This window comes from Populus nigra, chromosome 3 (genome assembly GCF_951802175.1).
Source record: "Populus nigra chromosome 3, ddPopNigr1.1, whole genome shotgun sequence".
Taxonomy (NCBI): domain Eukaryota; kingdom Viridiplantae; phylum Streptophyta; class Magnoliopsida; order Malpighiales; family Salicaceae; genus Populus; species Populus nigra.
Window position 1 is genome coordinate 3560739 of NC_084854.1, and position 22701 is coordinate 3583439.

At 31.4% G+C, this 22701-nt stretch overlaps 3 protein-coding genes across 4 annotated transcripts; 1 reads left to right on the plus strand and 2 right to left on the minus strand.

The window, feature by feature from the left end:
- Positions 1–419: 419 nt before the first annotated feature.
- Positions 420–2481, minus strand: LOC133690051 (profilin). The gene is made up of 4 exons (XM_062110198.1): positions 2220–2481; positions 1949–2086; positions 730–872; positions 420–621 (listed from the first exon to the last, which is right to left on the minus strand). The coding sequence occupies exons 1-3, from the start codon at positions 2340–2342 to the stop codon at positions 738–740; spliced, it is 396 nt and encodes a 131-aa protein (XP_061966182.1). The 5' UTR covers positions 2343–2481; the 3' UTR covers positions 420–621; positions 730–737.
- Positions 2482–13438: 10957 nt separating this feature from the next.
- On the plus strand, positions 13439–18458 carry LOC133688533 (ATP-dependent 6-phosphofructokinase 6-like). 2 transcript variants are annotated; one of them, XM_062108037.1, is made up of 13 exons: positions 13439–13745; positions 14060–14106; positions 14250–14289; positions 14391–14453; positions 14563–14700; positions 14972–15130; positions 15285–15338; positions 15989–16057; positions 16179–16308; positions 16416–16681; positions 17337–17385; positions 17480–17634; positions 17970–18458. In XM_062108037.1, exons 1-13 carry the CDS (start codon positions 13650–13652, stop codon positions 18144–18146), a joined length of 1443 nt encoding a protein of 480 aa, XP_061964021.1. In that variant the 5' UTR covers positions 13439–13649; the 3' UTR covers positions 18147–18458. The 2 variants fall into 2 exon arrangements, with proteins under 2 accessions (XP_061964021.1, XP_061964022.1); XM_062108038.1 differs by having other exon boundaries at positions 14408–14453.
- A 648-nt stretch (positions 18459–19106) lies between these two features.
- Positions 19107–22051, minus strand: LOC133690007 (serine/threonine-protein kinase Aurora-1). The gene is made up of 9 exons (XM_062110146.1): positions 21901–22051; positions 21594–21710; positions 21185–21331; positions 21001–21096; positions 20684–20779; positions 20485–20581; positions 20112–20229; positions 19701–19773; positions 19107–19458 (listed from the first exon to the last, which is right to left on the minus strand). The coding sequence occupies exons 1-9, from the start codon at positions 21934–21936 to the stop codon at positions 19357–19359; spliced, it is 882 nt and encodes a 293-aa protein (XP_061966130.1). The 5' UTR covers positions 21937–22051; the 3' UTR covers positions 19107–19356.
- Positions 22052–22701: the final 650 nt, after the last annotated feature.

Genomic DNA, 22701 nt, shown 5'->3' on the forward strand with positions numbered 1-22701 from the left:
CAGATTCTAAACCGAGGAGGCTGCAACTGCAAGCATCCTTTGTTTAAAAAAGATCTACCAGGGGCGCGTAAAATACCTAAATGGTAAAGTGGGTTCCTGTCTCTATGTCTAGCATTTCCAAATCATCATGTCTAGAGTGACTTGTCAGCTGCCATCAATTAATCAAATATATTATGTTAAAAGTAATTTTTATAAAATAAAAAAACATTTTTTTAATATTTTTTTTTTTTAAAGACACATTTTAAATCAATACCACGTCGTAACCATGGTGGCAAGGTGCACTTTTTGGGTCTCAGCAATGATGTTAGGCAGGGCTTTGTACGATCTGTTTTCCAAAACCATTAACATATATTTATTTATTTGAAAGGAAATGAGAGGAGTAAAGAGATGCTAAAATTAAAAATCAAGAAATACAAGTCTAACCAAAAACTTCAATCTCAAATCCATTAAATCCCTTGTAGGTCCACTATATAAATCAACACACTTCCATTCAGAAGTTTGATATTAAGAATACAAATATTTCATACAAGAGAAGCCATGACTGTCACTTCAGAGAGTGCAAAACGACCTCAACCTCACACTTGGACCCCGACAAATCTTCAACTTTAAACACGAGGGCAACTGCAAGAAATTCCAACTTCGTGTGGGTACATGCAAGCCTCCAAACCAAAAATCAACTTCCCAGAGAAAGAACGGGGATAGCAGAGATAAAAGAATCAAACCACATACCTAGATGACTAAAGACCCTGGTCATATAGATAATCACCAAGCCTCTCCACAATCATGTTGCATTGACCGGGAGCTAGAGGCTCGTCATACACACCAATGACAAGTGCCTGATTGGTCTTCTTGATGGTGACACCGCCGGAACCCTGATAAAAATAACGTCAATTCAATGGAAACACATAAAGGAGAGACAAATAAAGAAAGATCATGGTAAATAAAGGCTGAACGCAGTGTACCGTGCAAGAAGAACTGTAATGTTAGTCTTTCCTTTTCTTTAAGTTTATGTACAAAACAACCAGGCTAATGCGAATTCCACAAATGCAAAATTAAGATTCAAGTTCAGTAATGAGTCTCTACAATATATATTTGGCAAGCCCCTAGCTTTCATACATTTAAAGCCATCTTTTCATTCAAACATCTTAGCTGCAAACTAGGAAATGCACAATAACAAAAGCCAAATTTGCATTTCAAATCCACATCCAGGAATCACACCATTCTTCCTTTGTTCCATCCCCAAAAAGACCAATGACAGCGACTTTAGATAACCAACCGATCATTACATTTCAAATGCCAGCTTAATACTAGCTGTTAATTAAACCATTGCCAACTTGTACATAGCAAATCTAAATCAATAAGAAAGCAGCTTTTAAACCAAATAAAACACAAAACTTCTTACAATTTGATACGCCAGGTAATAAGTGGTAACATCCGAGTCTCAAAATCATTAAATATTCAGTCAAATTTGGAGAAAGTTTGATCTTTACGAAAATTTTAGTCCATGTGCTTGTTTATTAGCATTGCAACGACTGCAGATGCAAATTGACAATAGGAAGAGCTATCAGATTAGGGCGATCTTTAAGAGATTAGTTGTTGGTAGTTGTAGTCAGTTAAACATTGTAATAATTAAACAATTTAAAATTTCAAAATTTTCATATCATCACCATTACTAACCTATGCATTAAATGCCGTTGGATATTTGATCCAAAAAGTTGTGAAAAAAAAAAGTTTGGAATTCAAATTATCCAATTATCACAACATTTAACTAACAACAGCTAATCCCTTGCAAATGCCCTAACAACACCCGTTAATCAGACCCTTACAATGTGGTAATTGTCAATGCATGAAGATAATAATAATTATTATTAGTTAAAATTGGTAAAAAAAGATTCAAGATTTCAATATTAGCAATACAATTACTGAATAAAAAAAAGGGAGCCATCACCTTCTTTCCTCGAATAACAGCTCCAGCTTCACCCTGGATCACCATGTACTTAGTGCCACCAAGGAACAACCCCGTTGGTGCAAGAGATCCAGGTTCATCAAAATCTTTCATAATCGCAGCCACTTCTTCTGCAGTAAACTGCAAAAATTTATTTAATCATTGAATAGCTGTAACAAATCAGGCATGCAAGATGAAGCAAACGACATGTCGAGCAACAAACCAATCCGATCTGAACCAGATCGGAGAAATTAAGAACTGGATGAAATAAAACCTGAGGGAAGGTAGCGCTTTGAGCCCAGACGCTGCCGTCATGGCCGATGATAGCAGCGGAAGTGAGGGTATTACCGTCAATATCGCACATCAAGTGCTCATCAACGTACTGCTGCCACGACATTTTGTTTCTGGCTTTTGCGGTGGTGGTGCCGCTGTTTTGATTGATATGACAAGTTTCTAGTAGTTATGGGTTGAGGGAAAGGATGCGTGAAGAGGAAGAGAAGGGGAGAGAGAGATATATGGTAGAGAGATGAATGAAAGTGGGCTAAAAAAGGAAGGTTGCGTTATAACTACGCTGACGACAGCCAACGCGATCGCCCACCGTGGATTATTTTATTATGCGGTGTCCCCCTTCTCTAATTATTAGATTCTTAATTAATTGAGTTTAATTTCATCCCTATATTTAATTTTTTAAAAGAGATAAATAAAATAGAGTGATAAAAATACATTCAAATTAGTTAATACTAGATTGTTCACCCGCGCTGGGTCACGAGTCAGATCAAATTATTTTTAACATGTGAAAAAAACATCCAATTATTTCTGATACTTTTCTAATAAAAAGATTTTAAATTATATAGATTAATTTAATGTGACATAATCAACTTAATGGATCTAGAAGCAGCCTAAAAAAATCAGTAAAAGCATAGTTTGATTCACAAAAAATCAAGATAGTATCTTTTTAAAAAAATAATATTGAAACAGTAAGATATTAGATTGATGTTGGTCAGCTTTGAGTTAACTAGTCAAATCAATGATTCAGATCATAAGATCATGATAACTTTATAAAAAGCAAATTAAAATAAATTATAAAACTCAATTATCAATAAATCTAATATTAAAAAATAACAAAAACAAATGACCCGGGTCAACCCAGATTAATCTACCGAACCCATGACCAAAGTCATAAAACTATGATAACCCTATAAAAAATAAATTATGAAACTCAATTTTTAATAAACTCATTGTTAAAAGTTGAAAATGAAAAAAAAAATATAAAAAAAGGACACAATAAAACAACACGAGTCTATCTTAATTAATTTGCAAAACACGTGATCCAAAAAGACTATTTTTAACACAAGAAAAAAACATTCAGGCATTTCTAATATTTTTCTAATAAGATATTTTAAATTATGTATAGGTTTACTTGACGTAACATAATCAATTTGATGAATTTAAAAGCAACTTAAAAAAATCGGTAAAGCACATAGTTTAATTCATAAAAATTCAACATAACATTTTAAAAAAATTATAATAATGAAACGGTAAGATATTGGATCCATTCGGGTCAACTTAAGTTAATTCGATAAATTTATAATCCGAATCATAAGACCATGACGATATATAAAGTAAATCAAAACAAATTATGAAATTTAATCACCAATCAATCCAATGTTGAAGAATGAGATTGAAAAAACAAAAAAATAACAAACATGTGACTTGGATCATAAGATCGAGGTATCCTTATAGAAAGTAAGCAAAAAAAATGGCTCTGGTCAACCCGAATTAATCTATCAAATCTATAACCAAGATTATGAGAATGTGATAACCTTATAAAAATCAAATAAAAACAAATTATGAAGCCTAATTTTCAATAAACTCATTGTTAAATGTTGAAAAAAAAATCAATCTAAAAACTAGACAAAATAAAACAACAAGAGTCTACTCGAGTTAACTCATAAAATGCGTGACTCGAGTCATAAAACCGGGATAACCTCATAGAAATCAAATCAAAATAAATCATGAAGCTTAATTCATAATCAACCCAACGCTGAAAGGTGAAATAATAAAAAAATACCAATTAAGAAGACAAAAAAACTCGAGTCAATTGGATTAACCCGTCAAACATGCGATTTGAGTCATAATACCAAGATAACCTCATAAAAAATAAATCAAGATAAATCATGAAACCTAATTCCAATCAATCTAATTTTAAATGATGAAATAAAAAAATAAAAAAATTATCAATTAAAAAAATAAAAAAAACTCAAGTCAACCCACTAAACCCGTGACACTAGTTACGAGACTGAACTAACTAAATATAAAACAAACCACGTTAAATTATAAAATTTAATCTTTAATAAACTAAATATTGAAATGTAAAATTAAAAAAGTAAATATAGATTTAAAAAGAAAAAAATTATTAAAATAAATAATATTTTGTAAGGCAGTGAGCAGTAAAAGCACTACTTTTAATTTATACCATAATAATATTGAATTAATAATTTCATGAAAAGCTTTATCGCTCACATTTATCTCCCAATACAAGTAGTAACGTTGAGAATTAAATTATTCTTTTTATTAATATACTTTTTAAGAATGAGAAAGCAATTATTCAACCCCAACGAAAGTCCATATATATTGAGTGTGACAATGTCTTGACCAGCATTTAAATTCAAGTTTTATTCTTCTAATCTTCGAGAGTATTGATTAACTTTAGATTTTGATGGTGATCATAAGTGGTCCTGCATTTGATTACGATAATACCCTGTAATCTTTTTTTTTTTTTTTTTTTTACACCCCACGTAAATCAAAAAAAAAAATACCCTGTAATCTTAATCCTTTCAGGAAGTCACTGGTTGAAAATGTTACCATGTGATATTTTAAATAATAAAAACAAAATCCAATTTTTTTAATTTTAAATAACGAAATTTTCAATAATTAGCTTGTTAATTTCAAAACTTTCTTCAGCTCCTATTCAGGAGTTGTAATTTTATAATGGGGAATTTAGGGCTGTCCTCGTGATCAAAGAATTTTTTTTAAAAAAAAATTAGTCAACATCTAAGAAAAATTATTAATTTTTTTTAAAAATATTATATTTTTTATCAACTGAGGACGCTCTCTTGAAATCATCTGGATAAAGATTTAATATCGGTCAACATGGAAGCTTGCTTAACAATGTTTTTATCATGAAAAAAATCATAAAGAACATCTTAAAATATTATCCTATCCGGTTTAATACCAATTTATACATGTATTATTGTCATGGATAATGATCATCCATATAAACAAAATTTAAAAATTATAATTTTAAAGGATGTAATTTAATTGATTAGACTCTAAGTTTGTTTTTTAAAGATCACCAGTTCGAGTCTCATAAATTCAAGGGTCACTAGAAGTTTATGTGGTCATAAATTTTAAGACCCGTAAAATTAGTTAAAAAACGCATAAACCCGTTCAAATATCTATATTAATAAAAAAATAGAAATTATATATATATATATATATAAAAGGGAGGTTGAATTTTAAAAGTGTGAGAAAAGACAACTAGGTTAAAGATTACGATGGTGACAACAATATTATTTTTTGGTAATTATATGGAGTAGATAATGAGGACATTTGTTTTATTAGGGAACCAACAGTTTTCTGGATACCGAGATTAGATAGAAAACTAGTCCAAGTGACCGTCCTTTATTGCAGGCTAAACCAGAATTCGATTTAATCATAAAATAAAATGGACACTGTTAAGTTTTTAGCTGATGATGAAAAATTCAAAATACGCACTGAAAGCTTGATTAGTGTGTTCAACAAAATTAATATAAGACTCATCAGGAACTACGGACTAAAAGAAAAAAAAATTTCCCTTCCCTTTTTTATCCTCGTTTTAGAGCTTGTTTGACAGTGTAGTTGCGAGTGTTTTTCAAATAATTTTTCGTACTAGAATACATGTCAATAATATTTTTTTATTTTTTAATAATTATTTTTAACATCAGCACATCAAAATAATCCAAAACGTATAAACCATATTAAATTTAAATAAAAAAATAATTTAAAATTTTTAAAAATATGGATTGAACCGCATTTCCAAACATACTCTTAATTTTTATTGGACTCTAAAAGAATGAAGTTTGAGATAAAACAAAAAAAAGCTATTAAAAAACTAGGGATTAAATATAAAAAATTAATAGTTATCAAATAATTGGATTAAAAAAAAAATGTGATAAGGGGAGATTTAAAAAAATAAAAATTACATACGTCAACATGTAAATAGATAATGCATGTAGCTTCCTCCAAAATCCGATACCGCCCGTCTTTAATGTCTGAAATTATATTGTCAGCCTTTCTATCCCACTAAGGCTCGTGTTATTGATTTGTTTATTTTTGTGTTTTAAAAAAAAATTTAAATTTTATTTTAAATTAATATTTTTTAATATTTTTAAATTATTTTAATACGCTAATATCAAAAATAAATTTTTAAAAATATAATAAATATTATTTTAATATATTTTCAAATAAAAAATACTTTAAAAAATAATTATAAGATTTCTAAGGCCACAAAATACAGCTATAAAAACCCTTTTTCCTTTTTATTTTTTTTCCTTCTTGTCTCACTCCCTTTCTTGATTTTCGTGAAAAATTAATAAAGAAAAAAAGAAGCTATTGTAGCTATCAATAATAGTCTGCGAGGGAGGCAGGTCACTGTGTATCCCTTATAAGAATTAGTTTTTTTTAATAGTGGCAAGAGTAATGATAATAATAATAATAATTTATAATAATAATTATAATTATAATAATATGGAACTTCCCTCCATTCCTTAAACTCTAATTTCCATAACCATGCCTATAATAACCCATAAATTCAAATGTAAGATATTTCATTTATATATTGTATTATTATTAAAAATACAAGAACTTTTTTTATTTTAATATTTATTTTTACCAAAAAATTAATAGAGTTTTCTTTATATTTTTCAATACCAAATTATTTACTCAGTCAAATTTCATAACTTATAAATAGAATTTCTCCATATTCCCATCATTTTATTTATTGACTTAATATAATTCAGTATTATTCTATATCTTCAAGCTAATCTTTAATTAGAACATAACTAAAACTAAAGCTTTAGTTTGATGGTTTGTTTCTTTTAAAAATTGAGTTATAGGCTACAACTCCACAAAAGGAAGGAACTCGATTTTTATTATCAACATGTCCAACTATTTTTAATTGCAACATCAAAATTGTTTAGACAATTTTAGCATGACCTTCTTTTAATTTTTAATTTATAAATGGAGTTTTATAATTTCAAGAGGTCAATTTTATTAGAAAATATCATCCCTCACTTTTATTTCCATGTAAAACTTATTCTGATTTTTTAATCACTATCAAGTTCTAAGTTCGACGGGAAGTAAACAGCAAAGCTATCTAATTTTTCAATTTTTTTTCTTTCCATTTTTCTCACCATTCAATGCAAATATTTTTCCTACCCAAATTTCAAAATATTCCTTCATCACGATGTTGCAAGTTTTCTTTTCTTTTCTTTTCTTTTTGCAAAATTCCATAATTTTCATAACTTAAATATTCATAATTTAAGCTTAATCAAGTCTTTCCAGTATCATTAAACATAAAATCCCTATTTCTTTTCAATTCATTCTTCATGTATCAAAACAAGCTATAATAATGACAAAACAATATTCATGCATTTCTTTAAAATTTTCTCCAAATTTCTCTCTTTATGGCTGGCACCAAATCCTTTACAACACTAGGATTTTTTCTTTAATTACTCATTATTTTAAGTTGTTTTCATTATTTTCCATTTCAATTTCATCAAATAAGATAAATTTCTAATTTCCTTTAATTTTTCTAATGAACCATGACCTGAAATTCATAATTAAAGCATAAATTCTAAAGAGAATTCAATATAACTTATGAAATCAAGCTTTAAACACTTTACCTTGTGATAAAGTTAGTTTTGACAATTAACTAGTCAAATGTTTTCGCAACTTCCTCTTTTCTCCTTTTTGGCCGGTTCTAAACCCTTTTTATTTTCCAAATTCCTTCACTTATTTTTGGCTTGACGTAGTTTCCCCCATTACCTGGACTACTCTCACTCAAATCCCCTGCAATTTTAATGCATTTTCTCTCAATTTTCAGTGAAAAAGATTTGAAACCTTCCCCTCTCTTTTCTTCTCCATGCAGCCGGCTCTAAAAGAGAAAGATTAGGGGTTTTTAGTCTTAACCCTAGGTAGTTATTTTATTAGTTCCATTAGTTTAGTTGTTTTATTTGTGTCCCTGTATTTTTTTTATCTAGCAATATCTGATATGTATGTGTGCGCGCGTGTATATATATATACTAGTTTTATATTATCTTCTATTGTTTTTAATTTAAATTTTGATTTAAAATTTATTAGATGATATCATTGTATGTAGTTTTTACAGTAGACCCATTCACATGCATTACGTCATGGGTCATTTTTTTCCATTCAAGCATTAAAATCATGAATTCAAAATACAATACATGCTAAACAATGTCTTTTAAAAACAATTGAAACGAAAATACAGTGGACAAATATCCTATTGAGGCGAGAAATTAATAAATTAATCTGGGTTGATCAAATTTGTGACCCAGCTCATAAAATCATGATAATCACATAAAAAATTAAAATAAATTACAAAGTTTAATTTCTAATCAAATCATTGGTGAAGGATAAAATTAGTAAAAAAATATTTAATTAAAAACAAGATAAAAACTTGAGCGAACTTGAGTTAATCTGTTAAATCTATGATTCATGTCATGCACCACATTCAAATAATTTGTATCAATGAGATCATTTTTTATTTAATTATATGCAATCACACGTGTGAGACATTTTTTTGTATCAAATAACAATGTTTCTTCGAGAAAAAAAAAAGATAGGGACGTGGGACTAAAATAAAAGAAGCATGCTTAATTTCGTTTTAAGTTAAATAAGAAAAGGATTCATTTAAATATCAAAGGATGATTTTTTTTAAGTTTAAGGGACTAAAAAAGTATTAAAAAAAAAACAAATAGGCTAGCCGCATGAAACTCGGACAACAAAAGCATGCTTAATTTTTTTAGTTAAATAATATAAATATTTATTTTTAAAAAAATTAAATGAGGAAAAGGTCCTTTAAATAAAAAAAGAAAGAATTTTTTCTTTAATGTTCAAGGGAAATAATACATTAAATAAAAAAAAATGACAGGTGCTTGGCTCTATTGGCTAATGCCTAAAGCGCCTAGGCCTCAACAGAAAAGAGTCCACATTATATTTTTATATAAATAAACGTTTAAAAAACAATCAATGAACTAATTGAACCCTTTCATGCACCTAAAAACAACTTAAAAATTGGTCCAAAAATAAAAAAATCAACTTGAAACCTAAAAATTTCTCAATGTTAGATCTATTTTTTCAGGTTTTTTGAAAGTAAAAGAACACCCTCATGTAACTCATCTCGTTTAATGAAACTTGTTGACATCAAAATTATCTATTTTGGTGGTTAAAATTGATGCTAATTGAGATTTTTTTTCTATCACCAGAATTTAATGATTTTTTCTTGTATCTCAAACCAAGGACTGAGAAATAAGAAAATGAATTTTTGGATTAATATTGAATTTTAAAAAATTATAAGTACTGAAAATCTATCAATAAAAAAGTGAGAGGATTAAAGTTAGTTTTCGCATCAATTTTAAGAAAACCACTCAGTTTTCCCATTTTTTTAACTTCGTTCCCTTAACTTCCAATCGTGCCCTTCATCAACAAATCAGAAGGTATTCACCTTCAATTTGACCATAAAAAGATTAAATCGCTCTAAAATTTCTACTATCAAAATGAAAAAAAAAATCATTGAATGAATACACAGAAACCTGAGAGGCAATATATTGTATTCATGCACAGTAAAAACCCACGACTCTTAGTTTTTTTTTGTTAATGTTCATCGATCATCCTTAGTATTTTGTTCTTCAACCACTTTTTTACATCTCGAACATTTAATCTTCAGTTTTTAACTCCGATGAAATACAATCTTAATATGAACGGGATAGGGATAGGTTATTATTCACTTACAAGAACACCAATGGCTTTGCCAACTAAATTGAGAATGTCTACTGGCTATTTGAAAAGTTTTCGTTTAAATTCAACAATGGTAGTTTTTATTTAACATGATAGGTTATGACTTTTTTGTTTTAATATTAAGGATATTATTGGACTGATTTTCACGTATAAAAATTAAATGCCTCCCTGATTGAATTCGAACAAAAAGATATCATCAAGCCATCCACACCTGAATTTGGTGCTTCTATAAAAATTATTTTTTTACAATATCCTGTAAAATACAAATCCTAGCCGAAGAGTAAATCCACTTATCAACCAATCAAAGGTATTGTTTGGTATTGTTTTTACTCAGGAAAATGATATATCCCAAAATGAACTATCTTTCTTTTAGTTAATAGGGTGTCCTGTTTTAGATAAAAAAGTAAACAAAATTAATTAAAATTTCTTTTTATGAAGAGAAGGGGTTGAAAAATCATTTTATTTTTATGATATTTTAAGTTATATTTCACTCAAAATAATACTTATTAGATCAATAAAAAATATTGAGGCATCTGCATGGAGGTCTCGAAAAATTATTGAGAGAGTGTTAGGCTCGGACGAGTTGTTTTAGCCTGGTAGAAATTGAAAATGGGTCCAAACACGCTACCTGAAGCCCTTGGTTGTTGGGTCCAAGCAATGCCTAAACCCATGTTTTTAGGATTGTTAGGGGTTTTAAACTTGTTAAATTTGAATTTATTGTGTAGAATTTTTCCAATTAATATTTGAAACAAGAGGTGGTATATTATATGTTCGTTGAGGTTTTATGTTTTAGGTGTGTGATGTGCTGTATTTTGAGTTATAAATTAATTAATTCTTGAAGACTTAGTTTGTATATTTCATTATTTTGTATCATCAAGACTCCTAAATTATAAATATTCCATGAATTCTTCAAGCTCCAGATTCATAATGTCTTTATTCTCAATATTATTATCATATATATTTTTCAAAGTCTATTTTTTTAAAATATTATTACACTTTCTCTTTATAAAAACAAATTACTTGAACATTTAATAGTTTCTAAATTTATAAAAAAAAAGATTTTTTACTGTTATCAGTCACCTTGACCTGCTAGGTATTAGGTACAAGCTACAAGCTATCAGCTACCTTGATTAGAAAGAATGTATTAATTGCTAGAATCAAGAGCTTGACTGATTATTTAATATATAAATTTTATTTCAAAACTATTTGAAATATTTTTAGACCTCTTTACTAGGAATATTATATGTAGAAATCAAATTTTAGGAACAAGAAAAATAGTCGTGTTCATTGTAGTTTTTGGTGAGCCCCATGCAGTTTCAATAATAATTTTATCTCAAGCGTCTTGGTTTTCAACTTATCTCTCTTTTCAAGCTCCAAGCTTTATCTTTTTGGAATTTATTTTTGTAAAGTTAATTAATTATTTATAATTTTATTTATCCTTTTTACAGCTTTTTTTTCTAGCAACATCTGGTATATATATATATTTTCTTTTAATTTTTTTCTTTATTATTTTAACTCTATATCTTTGATTTAATTTAACACTCTATTTTCAAGTTAATATTTTATTAACTGGATTTTTACAATGCCCATAGTGCGAACATGATGGGCTGTTGTTCATTTGGATATGATTTCCAAAACAGTTAATACCCGCAGATTTATCGGGGGGCGGCAGCTATTTTATATTAAAATTTGTTAAATGTTTCCATGGGTTGAAACGAAATGGTCAATGGGTTAAATATTAAAAAAAAATCAAGGACTTTTGTTTTTTTACAAACTCACCATTTACTTTCATTTCTTGTGTCCACGTATAACCATCGGATCAAATACATATTCTATATTATCCTCTATTGTTTTTAATTTAAATTTCGATTTAAAATTTATTAGATGCTATCATGCTATTAAACAATGTTAATTAAAAATATAATGTATATTAAACAATGTTTTTTTTTAAAACAATTGAAACAAAAACACATTAAACAAATACCCTTTTAAAATATTAAGGCGACAAATTAATGAAGTGATCTTAGTTGACTAAACTCGTGACATGATTTATGAAATTATGATAATTTTATAAAAAAATTATAAATTTTAATTTCTAATCAAATCAATAATGAAGAATGAAATTGATAAAAAAATACTTAATTTTTTAATATATTCAACATCTTTGTCAACAATTAAATATTGACACTAAAAAAATAATTATTTAAACTACCTTCAAGTCTACAACATGTCGAATATTTTTTTTTTAATCCACCATTGAAGAATGATATTTGACATCCACTTGAAATATTTTTAAACCTAATGAAACAACAATATATATTATAATTCTCATAGAAATAATTTCATCCACTAATGAATGTCCATGATAGGCCCTTGTATAAATCCTCTAGCAATTAATGTAGCTTTACATTTATCAATTGATTCATCATGAGTTTTTTTTTATATAAAAAATATCCATTCACAACCTATTGCTTTTCTGTTCTTAGGTAAGTACTCATTTGTTTTCGTGCTCTTGGTGCAATATGTGTTTTTTCTTAGTTTTAAATTTAAAAGTATCTTTCATTTATCCTTTATTAAAGAAAATAAAGTGATTTCTTAACTTTAAAAAATGGTTTCTTTTTCCTCATTAATTTCTAAATGCATCATACAAATATTTCTTAGGGTAGAGCCAAAATCTTATATTAAAATATATTTCATTTTTATTATTATTAACTCATCCTTCCAGTAATTTCAAATAATTTATGAATTTCCAAGTTGCTCCTCTAAAATTCTAGCATCTCAAGGCGTCACTGTCTAATTTAACTCTTTCATACAATGGGATGCATCTCAAGGTGTCACTATCTAATTTAATTAACTCTTTTATTATACAATGGGATGAATGTGCGGATGGACGAGTCTTGAACTTCATAATTGTTAAAGTTTGGTCTCTTTTTTTGTTCATAATTCAAAGGTTTTATACTTCGAGAGATATGGTAAAGTTGAAATAAAATCGTTGTTAGAATTGTATTTGATAGTTTAATTTTTTAGATTAATATAGTTTTTTAAATACGATGCTGGTTTAAAAAATTATCGGACAACTCAAATATATATTGTCCATTATAATCGAAAAAAAAAAATCATGCTATGTCCTAATTGATTTTTAACTTTATGTTTATAAATTTGAAAACAAGAACTTCATATTTTTCATATTTCTTTATATATAATTAACGTGTTATTTTTAATAATATTTATATTTATTTAATTATAAAAATACCATCATTCAACTTGATAATAAAAAAAAATTCCCGATGAAAAATGATAAAACCCCCGAACATCAGTTAAAGAATTCCCATTTGGTTTCAAGGTTCTTAAAACGACAAGACACCAAAACCATCCTAGATAAACCAATTCCAAAACCAGTTGGCGTCCTGTCTTATCAAATGACTCCTCAAAACCCACGCCACCTGTTTCGTCATACCCCCGCCCACAAAATCCCCCGACACACACGACGTCGCTTATAGACACACACCCCCTTAACAAACGCAAGCTATGAAAAGCTACTTCTTAGTAACTTAGTTCTTACTATGCTCTTCTTTCTTTCTGCCACCTCTTCTTCTTCAAGCACCCATAAAAGAGATCAGAGATGGCTGGAGTTTCACAGATGAAACTAGTGAATGGTGTTGCTGGTTATGTGCTTGAAGATGTGCCTCATTTAACCGACTATATTCCGCATCTCCCTGTAATGTCATCCTTCTCTTTTCATTTCTCTTACGTCTATATCATAGACGCATGATTATACGTATTTTTATCAACGTGCGAATCTGTGCTTTTGATTGTTTGCTTCTGTTCGCTGTACTCCAAAGCACTAAACCTTGCACTTCCTTTTCCTTTTGTTTAACAATCGTGTTTGCTTGCTTAATCGGTAAAATGAATTTCAGATTTACTATTTAGGTTTTTGATAGTTGAGATTTTTTCCTTTTGCATAATTTATAAATTTCGTTGTGATAAATAATAACTCTATTTTCATTCTTTTTTCATTTTTTTTTGTGGCAGACGTATCCAAATCAGTTACAAGACAATCCAGCCTATGCAGGAGTCAAGTGAGTAAAAATTTTGATATGCATATATTTGACTTATAGTTGGCATGAATCATGATTCGGTTGTTGTCTTAAGGTTATTGTACTAGTTGCTGGTTTTTTCTATTTTTTATTTCAATAAATAAAATGGAATGATTTGATTTCAGGCAGTACTTTGTTAATGTGGATGATACTGTTGCTCAAAAGGTTAGTTGCTCTGTCAATGTCGATTTCATTTTGGTAGATGTCTATAACTTTTGATAAAGATATTGGCTGTTAATGTTTTTGTTGTAATGAATGATTTTTAGATTGTTGTTCATAACAGCAGTCCAAGAGGGACACACTTTCGACGTGCCGGACCTCGTCAAAAGGTATGGTTACCCTTTACAGATTGCTGTCTGAATATGTTGAAACGCTGATATTAATCATGTGTTTATGGTGTTTATGTCCTCACTGATAGGAGCTTGTTGTTCTGCTCAGGTGTATTTTAAGTCGGATGAGGTGCGCGCGTGTATAGTAACATGTGGGGGTTTATGTCCTGGCCTCAACACGGTGATCAGGGAAATTGTGTGTGGCCTTTACCATATGTATGGTGTCACCAAGGTCCTTGGGATTGATGTGAGTGATTGATTTCTATTATATTTGATGCCTAGACATGGTTTTGACACAAACACAGTTTTGTAATCCAATTTTTGCATTTTTCTCCTGCACAGCATGCATTCAGGTGTTTTTCCTATAGTTGTTAGAATTCTTTTGTTTACAAAGTAAGAATTTGAATGTATTGGTAGTGAATTCAAAAAATGAAATGTATCGAAGTTTGAGATGTTGTACTTCAAAATTTGGTAATGTCACACGCTCAATGGCATGAATCTGTTGTGTCGCATTGTAGGGAGGCTACAGGGGTTTCTATGCCAAGAACACCATTAATTTAACTCCTAAGGTAGTTGATGACATCCATAAACGTGGCGGTACAATCCTGGGGACATCAAGAGGTGGTCATGACACATCAAAGATAGTTGACAGTATTCAGGATCGGGGGATTAATCAGGTTGGTATTGGGTGGGACTTTCTTTGTAGATTGAAGTTGCCAAACAAAAAAAATGAATTTTTGAGTGCATTGTTAATTTAAATTTCATTTTTCACTGTAGTGTAGGCCTACACTTTCCATGTGAAGGCACTGATCATCTCCTCTTGTGGTCCAGGTTTATATAATTGGAGGTGATGGAACTCAAAAAGGAGCAGCAGTGATATATGAGGTAAGCTTTATGTGTAACAGTTGATTTGTTCAATGGCTTCTTTGATCTACCGATCATAACATACCACTAGCTGAAAATGATATATTAGACACATGGGGCACATAGTTTGAATTATTATGGCTGCTTGAATAATAAGGAATTCTTGAATGTGCGTTGAGCCACACTTTTCCATTGAATTTTTTCTCCTCCTCTAGTCAACATATTCTTCAGCGATTTTGAGCTACTGTCAGCATAAAATTGTTTTTTGATGATTTAGCTTGGATGGAATTACTTTATTATCTTACCAATTAATTCAATGCTACCATCCTTAGCAGGTTGCTTTTTTTTTTTTTTGAGAATGTTGGCGGGTTCCAATTTTGACACCCTATCATGTATTTCTTTCCATGTTCAACCCAAAAAACTGCTTCAGGATAAAAGGAGGTTCTGAATTCAGTATACATATAGCTCTGCTACTCCATGCCTACTGAAATGTTCTTAGGCTGTGTTGACAGATCTTTTTAACATTCTGGCATACCATTTGTACATCTGTGATATTGCTTTTCATTTCGCGATGTGATTTCCATCTCTCAATGCGTTTGATTATCTGACTGTAAACATCATTACCTTAATGTGTTTGCTAAATTTTGAACAAAGTGCTTCTTGATGTTCAGGAAATTAGAAGACGCGGCCTTAACGTTGCAGTTGCTGGAATTCCCAAAACCATCGATAATGACATTCCTGTACTTTCATTGACACATCTTTAGTTGTGATATCATTGAATTCTTTCCTGTCATGTTTCTGCACAACCCACATTAAGTATTGGAGAAATATGTTGCATTGAGTGTCCTTATTGTGATTCAGGTCATCGACAGGTCCTTCGGTTTTGATACTGCAGTCGAGGAGGCTCAACGTGCAATTAATGCAGCCCATGTTGAGGCTGGAAGTTTCGAGAATGGCATTGGCATTGTGAAGCTGATGGGTCGCCACAGTGGTAAGTTGAGGCATAGACAGATACAATCTCTGACAACCATGTCACACATTAGACCTCTCCATGTGTTGTTTTACCATCTCTCCAATCTATTGGGATTATGGATGCAGGTTTCATTGCAATGCATGCAACTCTTGCTAGCCGGGATGTGGATTGCTGTTTGATTCCTGAATCACCCTTCTATCTTGAAGGAAAAGGTGGACTACTTGAATTCATTAAACGTCGACTTAAAGAAAATGGACACATGGTTATCGTTGTCGCTGAAGGAGCAGGACAGGATCTTCTTGCAAAGTACTTGCAATCTATGAACCAGCAAGATGCTTCAGGAAACAATCTGCTTCAAGATGTTGGGTTATGGATATCTCATAAAATTAATGTAATACTTGACAGAAAATTTAGAGATAATCTCATATTATTATCACTTTTGTTCTCTGTTTTTGTGATTTCTTGGTGACTTTCAATTTCATGGCTATCTTATGAAATCACAATAGCTTAGCCTTGTTAAGCAATCAGTAATTTACTTTTCCCGTTTTCTTATGCAGCTGATGAAGCAAATCCTTTTTTATCTTTTCTTTTTAATCCTAGCAAAGGTCTTTTAAATGATATGTTACTTTTACTAGAAAATCATTCTAAGTAATGCTTAAGCATGATGATCATTTGATTAACATATTATACATGCAAAAGATAGAAATTTGTCAATTAATAGTTGTTGTCTACTTTATGATTTGCTTCTATTCCTGAATGGCTTCATAAAACTTATTTTTGTGTGTGTGTGTGTGTGTAAGAGCTCTTCTTTTATTGAATTTTAAATCTATATATACCATGGTATGATGACCTCAAGCTCTTAGAATTTCAATGCCTCTTCATATATTTGATAAAGAGCCATCATAATGTGTTGATCTTCAAATACCATATACATTTTTGTACTCTCAGATGAGAAGTTCTGATGATGATCATTCTTTGCAAATTTTATGATTTATAGGAATTTCTCCACTGGCTAATTTATTGTCCTCTTTTAAACTTCTGTGCAGGATCATTTTGCAAGAGTACAGAAGATGGCCATCACTCTCAAATATATAGGTATGTGACTTATATTAACGTTCTTTGTTTATTGTTTTTATGCTATAACTCAATTCAGGTGCAAAGGCGTAACTTTGACCCAACCATCTTGCAGATCCTACATACATGATTCGTGCTGTTCCAGGTAATGCATCCGATAATGTCTACTGCTCACTCCTTGCTCAAAGTGCAGTTCATGGAGCAATGGCTGGATATACAGGCTTTACAGTCGGACCTGTCAATGGTCAACATTCTTACATTCCTCTTGAGGTAAATTCCTTTATGTACCAAAATAACAATTATACTTAATATTGTGGAAATAACTGATAAAAAATCATCAGCTGTTATAGATTTTTGTTTTTTTCCTGTCAGAAGCCCACTAACTTGACACTGACTGGAAATTTTACATTGTTTGCCTCTACCTCTTGACTACTACCATAAATTCGAAGCCTTGCAATCACAGCTGCAAGTCTCAGCTCTCTCTTCCTTTGTTCTGTATCATTTACTTTGATCAACTTCTATCTGTGATGGGATCTTTTGGAAAAGATGTTGATTTTTGACACCAATGCTTACTGTTGGAGTTATTTATTCATTTTTGTTTTCAGCGCATTAATGAGAGGCAGAACCAGGTTGTGATTACTGACAGGATGTGGGCAAGACTCCTTTCTTCAACTAACCAACCAAGCTTCATAAGCCCCAGAGTTGTTGCCGAAAGCAAGAAAAATCATTACAAACCTCCAACCCAGTTATTGCATGGTGACAGATGTGAGAACAATCACTAATATTGAGAGATTCCTAGAATGATATCACCATCAGCCACTTCCAATCAACATCATACAAGCTAAACCTCAGGTCACAGGAGTTGTTATCTTTGGATTTGCATCGTAATATTTATTTGTTGTGTGGGCGGATCTTTTCTTAAACATGTTCTTGGTGGGAATTTCTCTGGATATATGTCTGATCAAATCTTAGGATTTTTAAATCAAGTTATCCTTGCTGTATATCTTTTTGCGATGTTTATATTCAGCAGTGGCCACAGGCCCGTGCAGAAACTTTTTAACAGCGTAAAATAGTGAGAAAATTATTTAGCTCAAGGGGGAAGTTTCACTTTCTGCTCTGTTTCTCAGATGCAGCCTTTGTTTTGATTGATTTATAATTTTTTACAAATTTTTTTATCTAAGATGATTTATTTACGGCTTGGTGAGTTAATTTGGCATATCAGGTGCTAGTCATCCCCCAATAGAAGAATAAATAAATAAATCTCGTGGCTGTTGGCACATGCTGTGCATAGAAAGCTGTGTTAACAGTTCGCAAAAAGAGCAATTGCCTATGAAGTTGCAGTACTGTTCATGCTGTTGAAATCAGAAACAGGCATGGTTATGATCAACAATAACGTCTGAATGGGTGCCAAACGGGCACCCTTCTTTTCTTTTTCTTTTTTTTTTGATTTACGTGGGGTGTTCGGGCCAGTGGTGGCATCACGACTATTCCCCATGACCCACTGGATATCCTGCAAGCCCAGGAGCGGGTTAGGCACCGCGGGGGTGACAGGCGTGCACATAGAGGGTCGAACCCGGGACGGGAGCGGAACAAGTCACACGGTTGACCACAGCAGCTAGACCCTCAAGTGCGGTCCCCCATTTTTTGTTTTACCTTTTTGCGTTCTCTTCCCCGCAAAGTCTCACTACTGAATACTGTTCTAAAAAATTTGTGCTGTGCATGTCACAAAAAAATGGAAGATCTAGAAAGAAGAGAATGTGCCCCTATATTAACATAAAATTGAATGAAATAGATTCAACACACCATTAGTTTTTTTGTTCTATGGAGCTTGGAGACAACATGGGCAATGAATGAGCTCTTACAAGAAAAAGTTACAATGATCCGGTTCTTCACAAATTCACACAGACCTCTCGCCTGGAGGTTCTTTGCGTTCTTCTCTATAATCTTGCACCATTGGTCCTTGAAACAGTTAGGCATCTAGAGAAAGACAAATCAACCCCTGAAGATGCCAGAGGGATCAGCATTTTGAACAATCCAGGGATGATCAAGTAGCTTATGTAACGGTAGGCGCTCTGCAGAATCCTTTACAAGCATCTATTGTTCGAAGAGGGGAAAAAAATACAAAAGAGAATGAGTACAGATCCTTCCAAAAGTGATAACATAGTATTATTTCCTGCATTGTTAATTAATTCTGCTAGCAAGGTCTAATCACAGCTTTCAATCCCATCTCCAACGTATTTTGGGCAATTAATTTGTAATGTTGAAATTCAAATTAAGTTCTACCATGGAAGATGCAGCAGTCACTGTGGGTTAAAAAGCAAGAAATGATTTTTCACCTGACTAATAAGGTCCTTTGCTGCAGATGAGACAATTGGTTTTGGAGGGAACTTTAGATCCACTTGCACAATCCTATTGATAAGGTAACAGGTATCAGCAACACAGAGTAAAACGAGGATTATAAGTTTGCTCTAAATAATGCCACAAAAAAAGAGTAAAATAGAAATAAATTCAATAGCAAAGGTTTCAACAAATCACTTTATTCTTGTTTCTTGTTTATAGCACAGAAGCAAGAGACTCTTAATTAGAGAACAATATGAGAAATGCAATTAGCAAGTGATCAATATAAAAAATGAGAAGCATTTAGGACCCTTCATTGCCTTTAAATTGGACAAGTATTTATGTATTCTGAACGAAGGAATATTTTGCAGTTTTCTTCATTTTCTTTCATTTCTCCAATTCATGCTTACCTTCTGTATGTGTCTGAGTGTTCCTTGGCCTCAAATGGAGGAACACCATATAAAAATTCATAGCACAAAACACCCAGGCTCCATATATCAACACTCGCATCATGCTCTACACTTTCCACTGCACCATCAACAGAACACCAATTAAAAAAAAAAAAAACAGAATACCGTAACAGTTATTTTTCAATGGAATCAGATAAAGTTATTGCTTTGGAAGAGCTGTTTCAAGATTATTCAAAAACCATTTCTTTCACATAATCAAATGGTATATGAATGGCTTCACTCAAATCAAACCATACAAGTGACCCCAATACAAATCCAAGAATAAAAACAGGAAGCTCCATTGGCCTTTAAATCCAATGGCTTACATACATACCCATCTCTGGTGGGAGGTAGTCCAATGTACCACACATTGTCTGCCTGCGGTTAAAAGTGTGCACTGACCAACCAAAATCTGCAATCTTGAGCTCACCCTGATAACAGAAATCAATGTTAACTTTGTTTATGAGCACATATAATTCAATCAATCATCTAATAGATAACGGAAATTCTATCAAGAATAGCTGTCATATCACCTGTGCACCTATTAACAGGTTCTCTGGCTTGATGTCTCTGTGTATTACATGCTTGCCGTGACAATAAATCAGTGCCCGGGCTAATGACGCAACATACTGCCACATTTACCAAATCCACACCCAACATAACTAATCAGTATTCGCATGATCAGACATGACAGTGCAAAATGTAATTTTCGTGTCTCAAATAGGAAGTTGAAGGAAAAATCATGGTTTGAAGCAGATTAACTGAAGGTAAAACATGCTGGCACAAGGGTATTAACAGTAGGACAAGTAAACTGAAGATAATTGAAAGAGACGGCTTTAAAATAACTCACAGTAGCAGCACGTCTTTCGCTGAAGTATTTACACTTTTGCAATTCTTTGTAGAGTTCACCTTTGGCTGCATATTCTAATATCAAATAAACTCGTTTCTGCCACAATTTCAGGTAGAAAAAACACAAATCAGTCAAATTTACCAAACACTTTCAAAAAATCAAACGAGGATCGTAAGAAACACACCTGATCGTAAAAGTAACCATAAAGGCGCAATATATTGGGATGCCTAAGATGACTTTGAATTTCAACTTCACGACGGAGCTGATGTTCAACCTGTGATTGCTGCAACTGACTCTTAAACAGAACCTTCAAAGCCACAATATGATTGCTCTGAACCAGCAACAAACATTAAAAGATCAATTGATTGTACAATGATCAGTTAAAACAAAATCCTGCTAGTTTCCTTAAATTTTCTAAGGTAACCCAAAATCAAAAAACCTAAAAAGTAAAAATTAAAAATTCATTTTAACACAAGAGAACCCAAATAAATTCACATATAAGCTCCAATTTATGAACAATAATAAGCACAGGTTTCAAATTTAACTAGATAAAAATAAAGGGTTTTTATCATCAATGAAACTGAAAAACTCACCCTTTTTTCTCTGGCTAAGTAAACATGACCGAACTTTCCACGTCCAAGTGGCTTTCCTATATCAAAATCATTTAGCGTCCATCTCTTCTTCTCTTCTCCTGATACCTCAGTACTGGCCTGTACCAAAATTAAAAATAAAAAAAAACCCACAATTCAAAACCCTAAATATAAACTAACGAAAAGATTCAATTTCGATCTATAAAAGAGAAATTAAAGAAGAGAACCGGTTCCTTTACAAGATGAGAGAACAAAAACCCTAGATTTTGAAATCAAGTTAAACTAGTCACGACCTTTTACAATAAATTACCTTCTCTTGGGGTTGGGTCTCTGAAGCAATCGCCATTAGAGAAATATTTTTAGAGAGAGGAAGAGAGAGAAGAGTTTTTTTTTCGAGAGAGTGAGATTTTGCGAGATCAATGAGAGACGGAGAAGAAAATGGGGGGTTCCTAAGAACAACTTTTTTTGCAACGGTCGAATTGGTACGTGGGACCAATCCCTCTTATTTTCCTTTTTCAAATTGTTTTGACTTTTTTTTACGTAGAGGAGCGTTGGCTTGGATTGGGTCTTGGAAAGCGGAAAGTCTAATGTGACAGAGCAGTGACACTCATGGTTACTGACATGTGAACTGTCCGTGTGATTGGGCTTTTTCAAAAGGTTAAGTGGAGAATAAGACGTGAGTTAGCACTAAAAATTCTTTGGACGGCCCGACGGCATGATATTTTATGGGTTCCACTGTGAAGGCAAAAAAATACCTGTGTTTTGGGGCATCTTTTTTCAAAAGCCAACTGATTATATAATAACAAGAGTGTTGAAAGTTTCTAACAGGGTAATTGTGCTCTTCAATTGGTGTAACTTAATTAATTTTCGTTTCAAAAATACGTTGGTTTAATTAAAAGTTAATACTTTTGTGTCAATGATTCGTATTCATAAAAGGAAATGGTGTTTTCCATAAATCCGCCCATTTAGGTTTTTTTTAATATTTACATATATTAAGTTACAAAAATTTTCTTAAACCAACATGATATTAACAAAAAACCTGAATATAAATACAAAAATATCCCTGAATGTAAGCTATAAAAAATTCACTTGCAAGGACATGCAAGCCATT